This window comes from Lissotriton helveticus, chromosome 4_1, assembly GCF_964261635.1.
Source record: "Lissotriton helveticus chromosome 4_1, aLisHel1.1, whole genome shotgun sequence".
Lineage (NCBI taxonomy): Eukaryota > Metazoa > Chordata > Amphibia > Caudata > Salamandridae > Lissotriton > Lissotriton helveticus.
In genome coordinates, this window is record NC_136063.1 from 1,562,973,364 (window position 1) to 1,562,987,809 (window position 14,446).

At 40.0% G+C, this 14,446-nt stretch overlaps 1 protein-coding gene across 6 annotated transcripts in view; it reads right to left on the reverse strand.

Annotated features, from left to right (window-relative positions):
• Positions 1 to 224: 224 nt before the first annotated feature.
• The window catches only part of TNS3 (tensin 3), an 851,445-nt gene continuing 837,223 nt past the window's right edge, over positions 225 to 14,446 (reverse strand). For all 6 annotated transcript variants that reach the window (XM_078688177.1, XM_078688176.1, XM_078688179.1 and 3 more), the window contains 4 exons: positions 7,137 to 7,305; positions 6,092 to 6,160; positions 4,609 to 4,635; positions 225 to 3,919 (listed from right to left, as the gene is read on the reverse strand). In XM_078688177.1, coding sequence (XP_078544303.1) covers positions 3,775 to 3,919; positions 4,609 to 4,635; positions 6,092 to 6,160; positions 7,137 to 7,305 — 410 coding nt within the window. In that variant the 3' untranslated portion in view covers positions 225 to 3,774. The remainder of the gene's footprint in view (positions 3,920 to 4,608; positions 4,636 to 6,091; positions 6,161 to 7,136; positions 7,306 to 14,446) is intronic.

A 14,446-nucleotide genomic window follows, 5' to 3' on the forward strand; every position in this document is an offset into this window, starting at 1 on the left:
AAGGGTGTTTTCTTTGTCAAGAGTTGCACTATTGCTCAGATCTTTGGACTACTAACTGAGGCAAGAACATTGTGTATATTTTTTTACACAAAAGGGACTATATGTGATGTTGAAGAGCTTTCTATTATGCAGTACTAAGAATTACAATGATTTGTTCTCTTTGCAAAGTGCATAGCAAAGAAGCTTCAAAGTGAGTCTGCTAGCTAACTGAAAATGCATGAGACTTAGCAAATTTATAATTTTATTATAATTTGGATCAAGGTGACATTTTAAGAGCAAAGAAAATGACTATACAAGAAACTTATAGAACATTCATTTACATAATGGATACATTTTTACAGGTTAAAGAAAAAAGCTTAGAACTCACTAAGAGATAAAGCACATTATTAGAATGATACATTTGATAATGGCAGATACACTGGCACCATTTCAATAAAATATGGTGTCTGACATGATTTAATAACTATTAACACTGTACGATATAGAAGTACATTTAAAAAGTAGGCTTATATTTGTCTTGCTAAGTAGTAGTGGCAAGCTGATGTCCTTCTTCAAGGTTTTATTGAAATAGTTGTGGGACACATTAGCACAGTGTCTATAAAAACATGGGGGGAAAAAATAAGAAAGTGCTGGAATATATCAAGTGTTGGTCATTGACAGAGAGGGTGAAAGCTCATTTTGTGTGCTTAGTCGACTTGTACCAACTGTTTCTACTGAAAATCAAGCACAAGATATTACACCATTTAAAAGGTATAAGCGGTGGAAGAAGTATTCTTTAAAAAAATACCGATACACTGCTCCGCGGTATTCTAGATTCAAGAATTATCAATAATTTTGTAAGGGCACAACTTGCACAAACAAAAATACAAATTTTTAATACTTGCTTGTGTGACCAACCCAGGAACTGTGACCAACCATTTCAAATATACTTTCTTAACAGCAGTAAATGCAATATGCTGTTCCTCTTTGAAGAGCAAAGAATTCATAGTCAGAGTGTGATTAAACAAATTGTACGAAATGAGACAACATTGTCACACTGAGACATGCTGGTTATATTTTGATGTTAAGGTGTATAAACCTTACAAAAGAAACGAGAAATTTTAATTGGTTATGTTTCACAAAAACGTGAGGCACTTGCTGTGATTGCTTCAATTAATGTTTGTTTGGCAATGGTGTGGATGCCATCCAAACACTGCTTGACGCTCAAATAAGCCACATCTAAAATTCTTAAATTCACTGTATTTTGACATTTTACACACATTCATAAGTTATAAAATAAACATGGGTCTTTGTGTACATAAAATGGTGTGTTCGAAAAACAGAGAAGTTGTAATTTGGAACATTTTGGCTTTGGTATTTTAGTAGCAGTGTTTAGTTTAGACCATTAAATGGAACCAACTATGTTCTCAAAAAAATGTCTGCAACAGAGCACACACAGAAAATATAAAAGTATTCAAATGAAATTGGTGATTGGCAAATTTATGTTTGTGTCTATTCTTACACAACATGATGCACTTTGCAGATACTAAAATAAACTCCCATTCAAAAGCCCAGATGCTCCAGGAGAGGGCATTAGAAATGCTATGTTGTTTTACCCTCATATACCATCAGTGTGCATACGTTTGTATGCATTCTACAATTACGTGACTTTATTATCACTATTAGGAAGTCTTTATAGGCAGACCAAATCCAGTTTAGATTGTTTTCATTGGTGGTTAAGCAATCTTATGCAAATAGAGTTCACACACTTACCCGAGGTTTCCCTCATTCTCAGTAGTGGTCCCTGAAAATCCTGACGGAACAGTGAGGAGGAATAGCAACATAGGGCAACTGATACATTCAGTAGGAATTAAAGAACCAGGGGCTTATCTTGGATGGTTAAATACCTTCACTAAAGTGGACATCTTGATCGCTCATAACAACCCTACACTATTTCATGGTAGTCAACAAATTTAGCTCTTACTCTTATGTACAGACGTTTGGACTGACTGTCCTGGAAAGGCATGATATTTGCAGAATGCTTTATGCTGGCAAACATTATGGTGCTGGGATTTTTCAATAAAAAAGAAGCCTAATCACAGGATGTTAGAAATTGGCTGGGTACACGAATAAGTTTTTTTTTTACTTTGCTGAAAAAACAATGCAAAACTGGAAAATTTACATCAAGAATATAAAGCTATCGGAAATTACAGTGAACACACAGGAGATATATTAACACTTAATGTTTAAGTGAGTGATTCAAATGAATGGGAAATATACTTTTATATTTGCTTTTGACAATACAACAGAAATTACACAAATGAATACAAAAATATAAAGAGGCAACTGTTAACCCCCACCAGCTGTAAGTAAAATATAAAAGGCACAAACATGGTCTTCTTTTTAGCAGACACTTTTAAAATGTCATGGTTTAGGGTGAGAATAGAAAATATGGCACAAGTGTTTACCTTGTCTATACAATACATAGCCTGGTATTGGGAGGAACAGAAATGGGAAATCCATTTTTTTTTGATTTAACATACATTTCCACTCACTTTACTTCCTTAAAATTGAGCTTCTCTAAAACCAGTAAGCCCCAGATCCACATTATTCCTTCTCCTTTCACAATTCACTTAACCTTTTTTCATCTTTTAGCAGCCTTAGCTGCACACTACAAGTTCCACCACACATAAATCCAACAGCCACCATCACAAGGTTCATAGATAAGCTCAGCTAACCATGTTTCAAAGGTAGAGAGATCTCATCAGATGTTCATGTTAAAAAGATATTCTGCACAGTGCTTTGTGGTGTTACCAATATGGAAATAAAGGCAGGCATACAATACAGCACATGAGACAACTGCAGTCAATACAAGCTCTTTTTGGAATTAAACTACTATGCCATAGAAAAAATATTTTTTAAATAGTTGGCCAGAATATCATTGCTTGCCAGTGGCACAGTCCACAGGTCTAACAGAAAACAAAATCTCACCCAAAGCAGTGGTGGAACATGGTCAGCGTATGCTTGTCCAGATTAAAATTCTCTCTTCACACTTCCTCAGTAGAATCAACTTGCACATACCTTCATTGTCTTACATACTGAATCTTGCTAAGAAGCTGCAACAGATTTGCTTTCACGCCGATTATAAAAGTGAGAGGAAAAGCAGAAAAATCAAAATAAATTAAATTGTGACCTCAAAAACATCTAATGTGGTGATATCAGTTTGTGGTGGATTGGTGCAACCATGCAATCCCTGAAGCATAGCCTTCACTCTTTGACAATCATCCTTGTTACATTCTTAAGGTAACCCATTGATGGGCAAGACGCCTACTACCGTAAGGTAGGCTTAACAGTTGAAGTGTAGACATGATGTGACTCATTTAATTATCAGAATACCAATGTTTGGTCCACTTCTGCGCATTTTGTCTTCTTGTTGCTGTCTTCATACTATATGCAAAATGGCACCACAGCTCAAAAAGAACCAATCAACTTGACGATTACACTCAATTGAACTAGCTGTGGTGTAATTCAATCCAGTCTTTGCCTCATACTTTTTCTGTTCCTGTGTTACCCAAAACGTCCTGCAACATTAGGACAAGTCATTTGGAAAAAGTATATAAAGTTTATATGGCCTTGGATTTAGTTTCCCTTTCCACACTCTTTCTCTTTAACTTTATACATCATAGAAAACTGCCATCTTGAGAGCAGTGGTCAAGTGTCTGACACACACCGCTCCAGGTGAGAAAGGCAATGAAGTGCTCGTTATGGAGTCTGCACATGTAATGTAGGGCAACTTCAGTTTTTCTTCTGAGAACCAATCATGACCTTTGATACAAAGTTCACAATGGCACTGGCAGGTTGCTCTGGATCATGTTCTGCAAAAAGGTGGCATATGTTGTCGTTGGCACTGCCTTGCTTCCTCGCAACAAAGCCAAACACTCTACAGAAGAAAATAAAGAAATATTACTTATCAGATTATGGCAAGCTCCAATATGACGAAGGTAGTACATGTACTCTTAAAACTTCCTGACTGATGCTCAATAAAGACTTTCAGTAAAGAGGAAGTCTTATACATGATATGGATAAATGTCTCAATCACCCCCTTCCAAACAACCTTCACTGAGCTCATTTAAAAAAAAACTAAAGGTGCTGAGATACTGTGTTGTAGACTATCATACTCTCCAAAGGCTGTCATCTTGAGGGATGTAAAGGGACATTTGTGGCATCTCTCCGGCCCTACACCCACAAGACAGAAATGTAAGGAAAATGCATATCATCTTGTTTAAGACTGACCAATCCCCTGCAAGAGGGTAGACTGCCACACTGAAAAGTGCTGTTAAGGCCCTACAGCACCTCTTATGAGCAGCAGCTGCTTTAGGTGGCAAAGATAGCAGATAAAGCAGCATGAATTCTGCTGACTTAAAAGCAAATAATCAGCTCTCCCAGCACAAAGATATTAGAAAATAGGTCACTGGACATCGTATGGATAGATGATGACTGATATATTAAGCTGAATTCAGCTCTTGTCATATTTTTACGCTAGTTCAGCTATTCTATTTACTTTACAAGAGGGGAAAATAGGTCACACACATACACACAATTAAAACTCGACACTTTAGAGCTACTTACTTTGCTGACAGTCCATCTTTTGTCCATCTGATTTAACAGGAAAAAAAATAAAGAGAATAGAAAAAGACAGAAGATGTTAGGTGTGTCACTTCTAAATTTGCATCTCGAAATAAACGTACATTTTATCTGCAAATTGAGGATAGTAGTTGCTAAGTTCACTCCACCAGTTAAGCTAAAGTTGTGGAATCTTATCCTCCACAGAATCCAATTGTGGTGAAGACTAAACGTTTTCACAAGGTAGTTAAATCAGTATAACTTTTAATTATATACAAATGAAATCGGTAGCATACCAAAAAAGTTGTTTTAGACGGTCTGATAAAGATGGAAGTGAAATAATATATCTGTAGAACAACTGCAGCATAGTAAAATGACTTCTTTCATTGTTAGCGTATGGCCAATTCATGATCCATTCAAAATAATATGCAGTTCCTTTATTGGTGCTCATTTTGGGGAAAAGCAATGCTTTAAAGAGATGTTCATGAATTGATATAAGAGATTACCTTTGGCCTCAAGTCAGGAGTTTTCTAAAAAGTGACAATTAGAACCCACGTTGGAAAATAAAAGACAGCACTAGGAGGTTTCAAACTTTGCTTTGGTGCAGATCTCAACTTTTTTCAATTCACTAAAGGTTCCCAAGTTACGACAGGAATCCTACGACAGTTGGATGTTTCCTGGCACACTCGAGGGAAATTCTAATGAAGACTACCTGCTTACGAAAAAAAACGTAACAAAATCCACAGCACCAGCACAATGCAGTTGGTAACGTTTCTATTTAAATTTTCTACATTAGAAAAAAAAAATCTATATAGGAAAAACCCTTCCTTCCCCCTCAGACAGTGAAAAGGGATTTAACAATGCCCTTAACAACAGTACATTTTCGATTCCTACCAGGATGGAAAGAGGTTGTAAAGTGTGAGAATACCTAATCATGTGCACTTTTGTGGGTGTTCACAAACTCAAAACCGTTCCCAACTTGTCACACTCACTCCTCGTTGTAGATTTACTCAGAAAAATCTTAGTGTGAGTAAATTCACTAGCAAGTGCAAACCTAACATCCGATTTAGAGAAATGATTTTGCACACGTAAAAATAACTTTCCAGGCTTACATCTGACATGCACATAATTAGCTTAGAGGACGGGGGCCTTTGACTTTCGTAAAAGTAAATAATTGAGTGTGAATTTGCACTGTATTTAATTCAGGGGCAGATCCCTTTCAAATGCCAAAGTATAATTTAAGCTTCATAGACAACCGCCATGAACCTCAGAAACATCAAACTCTCCTCATAAATAAACCCTCATGTAATTAGTACCTTTATTGTCATTAATTGTTAGGAGACCACTGGCTGGTTGAAGGTCATCACTTAAGACATTCTGTTAAAGCCTTGGATGTATTTGAAATTCAGGCTATTTGACATGCCTCATTACATTTCAAATAATTAGACAGAAAGGAAAAGGCTTATCAGTTAAATTGAAACATGCTTACTTTCTCTCATGTGGATCCAGGGCACAAAAAATGACGGTGTTGACAGGATAATGCCTTCGGAAAAAGAGCCTGGGAACAAAAGATAACAACAATTGTATAACAATGGGTACATAATTATGGAATAGTCAAAACAGTTCCAAAGAAATCAGAAAGTAGTTAATATGCAAAAGCTGAGGCATAATATGTTTCCTAAAATATTGCAGGGCATCCGCAAGCTCAAAAAGAGTATACTTCAGTAAGACAAATAGCTCATTACAGAAGAAAATGCATTGATGTGGAAATTTCGTTCCAACAAACAGTAATGCCTGTGCGTGCAAAAATTAAAAAACAGTCATATCTGGAAACACATGATAAAAGGACCTCTTAGAAGATATGTATTTGCTGAACAGAGGTTCCCCTTGTGAGATTTGCCCACGAAGGTATGTTTTTACAGACCTCACGCCAAGGGGAGATGGAGTGAGTAGAAACCAATTCACACACGGGTTTCTAAGACATACACTGGTGCCCTCTCCCCCTTGCCTATTCTTGGGCAATAGACAGAAGTTGTGTCACATATAGATTGTCATTGGGCACATATGTTGCTCCACTTGCTCCCCGACAGTCACAGACTGAGGTTCCTATTAGGGAGACAGCCCCACTATCAAAAGCCTCTATCCATCTCTGCGGACCTTTGCATATTGGGTAGGTGGCTCCTGTATTCTCGCCTACTACCACACTCCAATTTTTCATGAAAACCATTGACTTTAAAGGCATATATCTTAAAATAAGATATTTCAACACCACTAATGAATTATGCGACTCAGTAAATACCAAACCTATATCCTTACAAACTAGGGTCTATTGTGGGTCAGAAAGCAGAGAGCCTAGAGAGACTGAAGGGAGAGGAGGGAAGCCTTTACTGGCAAATAATTTAATAAATGAATGAAGACTCGTGCAAAAGATTAAAGATGATTCTGGGCCATGGATGTATCTGCACATAGATATTAAAAAACAAAGAAGATGCTTCACCACCATCGGTCTATCCAGTAGCATTTGCGTGACCTACTTTCTCTGATTGTCAGTCAGCGTGATCCCCTGGGCAGACACCTTGAAGTGCACCACAGTTGAGATGGGTGGTGGCTCCTGTATCTGTGTAATGCTCAGTGCTTTCTGCACTGCTTGATAGCCCGTGAGAGACTCCATTTCCACCGAGTTCAGATACCAGACATTGCATGCTGTGGGGGGAAAAACAAAAGAAAAAGCAGGAAAGGTATTTAGTTCAAGGACGTTTTGAAATGACCTGTATGAAAAAGAGTCATAGAGAATTTGAAAAATGTACATCATACACCTAACCTTCAACCTTGGGCTATTAGTTTGTACAAATATAATGTGTTCAATGACCTTTTGCAGATCGCAGCCATACATATATGTGTGCCAAAATATCCATGAACCAAATTTGAGCCTTTCATGTAAATTTGAGCCTTTCATGTAGTATTATTTGCATGATGCACCTACCTGGCCCAATCTTCTGTTTTCAATAGGTACAACGCAAAAAGCATTGTTGTAAGACTTAACGTTAAAAAGAGCAAAACATCATGTTCTTTTCAAACACTAGAAGTTCACTGTAGAATTTTGAAGGATATTGCCAGGTTCGACATTGCACAGTTGTACATTTAAAGAGACAGTCCTATAAGTGGAGTATCCAGCCTTAACTAAGGAAGACCAGTGGTGCTAAGGCTTTAACATTTAAATGGTCTCGTTTCACGGTGAATCCTATAATTTGAGTCATAGCTCTCCCGAACTGAATAAAGTTGAGGAAGCTGTCGTCAACGACATCTGGACCACCATAGATTGCAGAGTTATAGCCAATCGGACATTTGAAGATGTCAGGAGACTAAGCTTGTACAAAGTGAACAGCTAAACGATCACGGTCCTAAGAAAGCACAGAGCAACTAAGGTTAAACAGTACTTAATTTCTCTGTTCAGATATAGGCACCCCTTACAAGATCACACAGCAAATGACTGCATTTTAAAGCCAACTAACAGTTTTTTCCCTGATCAAAAATGTATTTTGTTCACATTGATTTGAATGGTTGTCTTTAAAAAACTATCAAACAGCGTATGACAACTTTAGGTGCATTTGTCAGTCTGAGGTGGAAACACTCTCCAGAGGGTGGTTCTCCACCTATGGACATCTTAAGTTTAGCACTGAAATACAGTAGACATTATGCTATTCATTATGCAAGGATATTAAAACACCTTTTTACTTCCAATAACACAGGTGCATTCATTCTGCTGCACTTACCTAAAAAGCATCTGCCCATATTCTAAGCCACTCCACAAATCAGGGTCTTTGTTCACAAGAGGACATTATAGGGTAGGCATTTTACAATGTTTATGCCACTTTGCTGGCTGTAGAAAATGCTTAGTTTAGGAAAACCACATACAACATAAGTCTTCTATTGACAAGCAAGAAGTGGTTTCAATATTTCAGTAAGGACAACAATTCATGCAGTTATCTTGATTTGGTTGAACTGTATTTTAGCTTTTGTATTGTGCCTTACTACCCCTTACTCAAGGAACCAGGGCCTTCTTGGTGGTTAAGTAAGTACTAGGTTTCTTACTCTGGTAGTGTGTTAGTTTGAGATTTAGTCTGAGAGCAGTACGTTATGTGCCTTGCATGATGTGGCAAACTCAACAATGAATGTGATTCGTGGTAAACAGCCCTTTAATGAGTTTAACTACTTTAAACCTAATAATGTATTATGATTCAGATGAGAACAATTCTTCACCTCTTCCAACGATTACTCATTTCCACTGTGAGAAACTAATAAAAACAATTTCTCACCCTCTACCCTGAAGGACGAGAATATACTTATTCAAAGGAGGTTTCGACTTTGATTACCATCACAATAAAAGTGTAAAACCTCAAAAGACAATGTACTCCACCAGAATGACATGCCTCCTACCCATAATTGCTTTTGTGGGTGTACAGTAAGATAGTACAATATATACAGCAAGCACTATCTGGCAAGGGTACCAACACTTTCTCAGAACAGCCTTGCCAGCCCCAACTTGTCCTTGCCACAACGCAGTCTTTCATAATCAGTCAAATTTTAAGTGGGGAATTCCTTCAAACTGCATGTGTTAGTAGAAGGAGGGGGAAAGATCTGTAGATAAATGAAATAGCTGTATGTGCAAGGCCAATCAGTCACTTGTGCATACATAGGACAGATACTGGTAATTTCCACTGTAGCTTTACAGCGGATTGACAACACAGAACAGGAGGTAGGTCAGGAAACAAAGCGCTCAAACTTTCCAATGAAATAATATAGAGCTCTAAATACCTAACAATAGTTAGTGTAGCTAAATGTAAATTGTTATTCTGGCACCCAAAATGTGTCAATTACTTTGTAAACTGGCCAGATAAAAAAGGGACTGGTTTCAAGTGAAGCAATGTTACAAAGATGCATCAATCTTTAATAATACAGAAAAAAGAGCAACAACAATGTTGTTGTGAAGCAAATGACCCTGGCCATGACATTGTTCACTAATGAGGTCTATTAGTTAAAAATGTGTCCTCTTCTAACCCCGACCCACACAGTTTCTGATGATTAAAGTTTGAGGTATGGCAGCCCTTTTGCAAACTTAAGACTTTCAGTGGATTCCATTCCAGTGCTCACCAGGTAACAACCTCAGAAGATAAGCAAAACCATATAACCTTACATTTACATCTTGATTTAAGATCCACTATGGTGTGAGCTAAAGCAGTAAGCCTTCTTTGCAAAACTACTAAATGTAAAAGGCTACTGCGCCAGGGGTACCATGTGCTTCCCCTGTTGATGAGGGTAACATTTCAAGAAGTGGTGCTCTTTGAAAAAACTAGCCTGGGAAGGGGCTGTATGCTTTATTCAGTGTGTGAGAAAGCCCTGATCCTCTGCAGTTTGTGACAGAGGCTGGTACATTGACGACTCCAAGAGTGGAGAGTTTCTAAAAATAAATGGAGGTTAAGGAGGCAGCTCAGGGCCGGCTCTAGGCTCATGGTGGCCCTGTGCAGGAAGCGCAGGTGGGGGCCCCGGAAGAGGGGGTCCGGACGGGGCGGAGCCAAGTCTAAATATGGTTATGATTTCCAGTGCACTAATAGCCCCCCAGGAATCCAGCACAACTCCCCCCAACCACAAAAAGAGTGATAATACTCCCCAATCAAATAACTTGATTTTACATATTGCCTCATGCCTCGCTTATGCCATTTCAATACCTATACGTGACTGGGGCAGGTTACATAAACTTAAGGTGCAGATACCAGTGTCCAATTCATTTTGCACAATGTTGGCACTTTTCAAATATGAAATTGTCCCCAAAATGTTTGTCTGAGTCCACATTACAGAGAGATCTTTGTACCAGGGAAACGATTGTGGAACCATTGCTGACCATATCAACTCACTTTTTTTGCTTATAAATCAATGTATGCGATCATTGAGATTTTAACAGACAAGCCATTGTCCATGAGCAATTCTTCATTTAAAAGAACGAGCAAAGACACTTTAATATATAATATATATAAAATATGGAGCAGACTGATTTTCCTTCAGATGTAGTCCTGAATCGTGCACATTTGAAAAATGCTGACATTTTTTTTTTCTTTACACATGCTTTTTAGAAAACAGTAACAACTATGACTTCACTTTGTGTCTTGCTTGTCCTGGTGAAACCAGAATTTATCTGAATCCCTATCACAAAAGTAGCAAAAATGGTGCCAATAAATATGCTCTGATTTTGGGATCTCAGTGGGGTGTTTCTGCAAAACGGTCAGTGATGTTTCTGTCATTTGACTTAATAGTGCTCAGTTTACTCACTTTAGGAAGATGGAACGCTGACTCGACGTTTCAAGGATTAAAACTCGTGCCCTGGCGATCATTGCAGAGGGCAGACGGAAACGCCCAACTCACTGGACCATCTTGACGGCTAGTGCTTTAAATGAGACTGCAATGTCGGGTTCTGAGTACCTACACTTCTTTATTTGGAGAGGGAGAGTACCTGCACTTCATACACTTTAATGGGAAAGAACCGACCCTTTTCAGAAGTAAACAGGTACTGTTGTATATAGGGTACCTGCACTTATTTTCATTTTTAAAGCACTGTTGGCAGCATATATGAAAACATAAAAAAGGATGTCCCAAAGACTTTCTAAAGGTGGCATTTTGGGCAGCAGTCACCACCCCTATGCAACATACGCTTGCTACCCTTTGTAAACTGCTTGCATGCTCTGTGGTTTAACCCAATTTTATTTTTAATTAAGTGTTCAACTTTTTATAGTTGCAGTAACTGTTTTGTCAGTGCCTGTTGTCAAATATTAGCGTGCTGCTGCTTCGTTTCACAAAACTTTAAAACAGTTATGTCGTCCACTGGTCAAGTGTTCTGTGATAAAATCAGAGTTTTTTTCCGTTTTATATAGCGCGAACAAGACCTGAAGGTATTACATGAGCACCAGTTATATTACGCAAGAACACAATTTTTGGTAGGCACGGGGAGATTAAGTGATTTGCCCAGAATCACTGGATGTTAGCCGCTGCTGAGACTCGAACCTGGTTCCCCAGTGCCAACGTTGGCAGCTCCCTCTGGCCATTGCGCCACATCCTCTCTCCACATCCTCTCCTATAAGGGGCCTACAAGGTTGTTTCCGCTCCCCATTATTTTGCTAAAATGGCGTAGCCGAGTCTAGTCCTGTCCCCCCTCACCCTTCCCTTCTGATATGTTGAGAGGCCCTTCCAACAAGAAGCAGAAGGCGAGAGCAGTGGAGCACACGCCTGGCACCATGCATGTTATTGTTGCCTCCTTGAGTGGGCAGGGAAACCACACCAAGTTCTCCTACATTATTTTTAAATCTCATCAAATCCTAGACAGAGTGAGCATGATGTATCACATACAGGGCTGATCACATATCCGAATGCAATGACAGAAACAGCAAAATACAAGCTTTTTAGTGTGTCTTAAAACCACGCCCTTAATTAAATCGGCCACCCGCCTTTGAGTGAACCCCCCCCCCCCATTTTTTATATCCCACTTAAAGCCCCGTTGGTATCTATGCTACCCACTGAAAGCTCTCTTACCTCACTCGTGAATGATGCACTCCAAAGTCTGTGTCTATACAAGGGAGCCAGGGGTGGATGACTAGAGAGCAGAACAGCGCCGACTGCCCCAGGCCAAAATGAGCGCGAGAGCGCGTAGCGGTGAAGCGCCTGACGCTAACTGCTACGTCCTACTAATCGCGACGCGGGGGCAGGGCCAGAAAAAATAATACATGATTTAATGTCGCCCCAGGGCCGTTATTGGTAGTGCTCGCACGCTACAAGTCTGATTGACGGGCCTGGAGGCTGGGACGGACGGACAGTAGCAAATTGAAATGCTGGCAGCAAATTAAAACGCGGGAGTCAGGACCGGGACGTTGCGACCGCAATTTTTGAAGAACAGCTGCGCGCACTTTCAAACTGGGCCACGCACAGCCTTTCTAATTTATTTGTGGACAATACACAGTGTCCCAAGGCCCACATAAATAATAAAGGCCGCAAAAGGCCACAGTGCCACGCGACGCCCCCGAAATTGTGCCGCCTGGTGCGGACCGCCCCCCACCCTCTCCTCCCCTAGCTACGCGGCTGCAGTGAAAACAACAACGCTCACGCATTGCCCGGAGGCCGCCAAATCCTGCCAGGGGGCCGCCAGTGATCCTTCCGATCCGATCCTCGTGGCGGCCCCTGGGGTTTGGCGGCCCTGTGCAGGTGCACAGTTTGCACATGCCTTGGGCCGGCCCTGGGCAGCTGATGCTGCTACCCGCACAGGGTGTTGTTCTAGTAATTCTTTCATCCTATCGCATAGCAAAAGAACTTCAGCAGTTTTCTAAACTTTTAATGTGAAAATACATATGCTGAAGTTTCACACTGTAAGTACCTTCTAGGAAGCAAGTCAGGTCCTGTTCAAGTCATAGTATGGACAAGCTTATTTGAACTTTGGGAGCTGCAGGAGAATATGAATACGCAAAACAGGGTATGAATCTTTGTTCTCCCCAAAGTGAGATATTGGGAACAAAATGCTTGGCGTGTGTACACTTTTTAGATAGTTTTGCATTTTCCTGAATAATTATATTTATTTATATATATTTTATAGCACTTGTAAGGCGCACAGCTACCCACAAAGGGTTTCCCGGCGCCGGACCAGCATGAACACAATACCACTGGAGAGAGAATAGTCAAAGCATTTATTTGTTAAATAACCATGTTTTAACACTTTTTCTGAAATTCATGTAGCTTTCCTCCTTGCGTATGTGAATAGGCAGTGAATTCCACAACGTTGGGCCCAGGTAGGAAAAGGATCTCCCTCCTATTCTGGCCCATTTAAACCTTGGAACTGCAAAATTTGCAGCTGTGCCTGAACGAAGACTGCGGTTTGGGAGGTAGGGTTTAGCAAGCGCCTGTAAATATTTGGGGGCAGTGCCGGCTTTGATTTTAAATAAATAACTCAGGGCCTTGAAACGAATACGGTTTTCAACCTTAAGCCAATGCAACTCCCTCAGGTGTTTGGTAATCCTGGCGGATTTAGGGATTTTGCAGAGCAGTCTGGCCGCAGCGTTCTGCACTAATTGAAGACGCTTTATCACTGCCTTGTTTGAACCCAGGTATAAGATGTTACCGTAGTCGAGTCGAGATGTCACTAAGGCATTGACCACGGTCTTCTGGGTAGTGGGTGGCAACATCCAGACTATTTTGCGTAACCATTTAAGAATGGTAAAGCAAATACCTGCCACTTTATTTACTTGTTGAGTCATGGAAAGACTGTCATCTATAGTGACCCCAAGGTTTCTAACCTGAGAGGCTAAAGGTGAGAGTTTGCCTAATGATGATGGCCAGTGGGAGTCGTTCCAGAGGTCTTTACTATTTCCCAACAATAGGACCTCTGTTTTATCTCCATTTAATTTAAGTTGGTTGGCTGACATCCAACTAAATATTTTTTGGAGGCCCACTTTTAATGCAGAAGGGACAGACAAGTCGGATTTGGAGAGTGAAAACAGGACTTGCGAGTCGTCTGCATAAGTCATTAAACTTAGACCAAGGTTTTCTACAAGATTGGCTAGTGGTCGTAGGTACAAATTAAAAAACAGAGGGCTCAAGATGGATCCCTGCGGCACTCCATGAGGAGAGTGGAATACCTCAGAACATGCCTCCGAAGAGGAGATCTGGAAAGTGCGAAGGGATAAGTAAGATCTGATCCATTTCAGAGCTTTGCCCTCGACACCATTCTCCTCCAGCCTGTCAATCAGTATGGAGTGAGAAATGGTGTCGAAATAATGAACAGTAAGTGGCAAGGAGATCTGACAAGTTCACC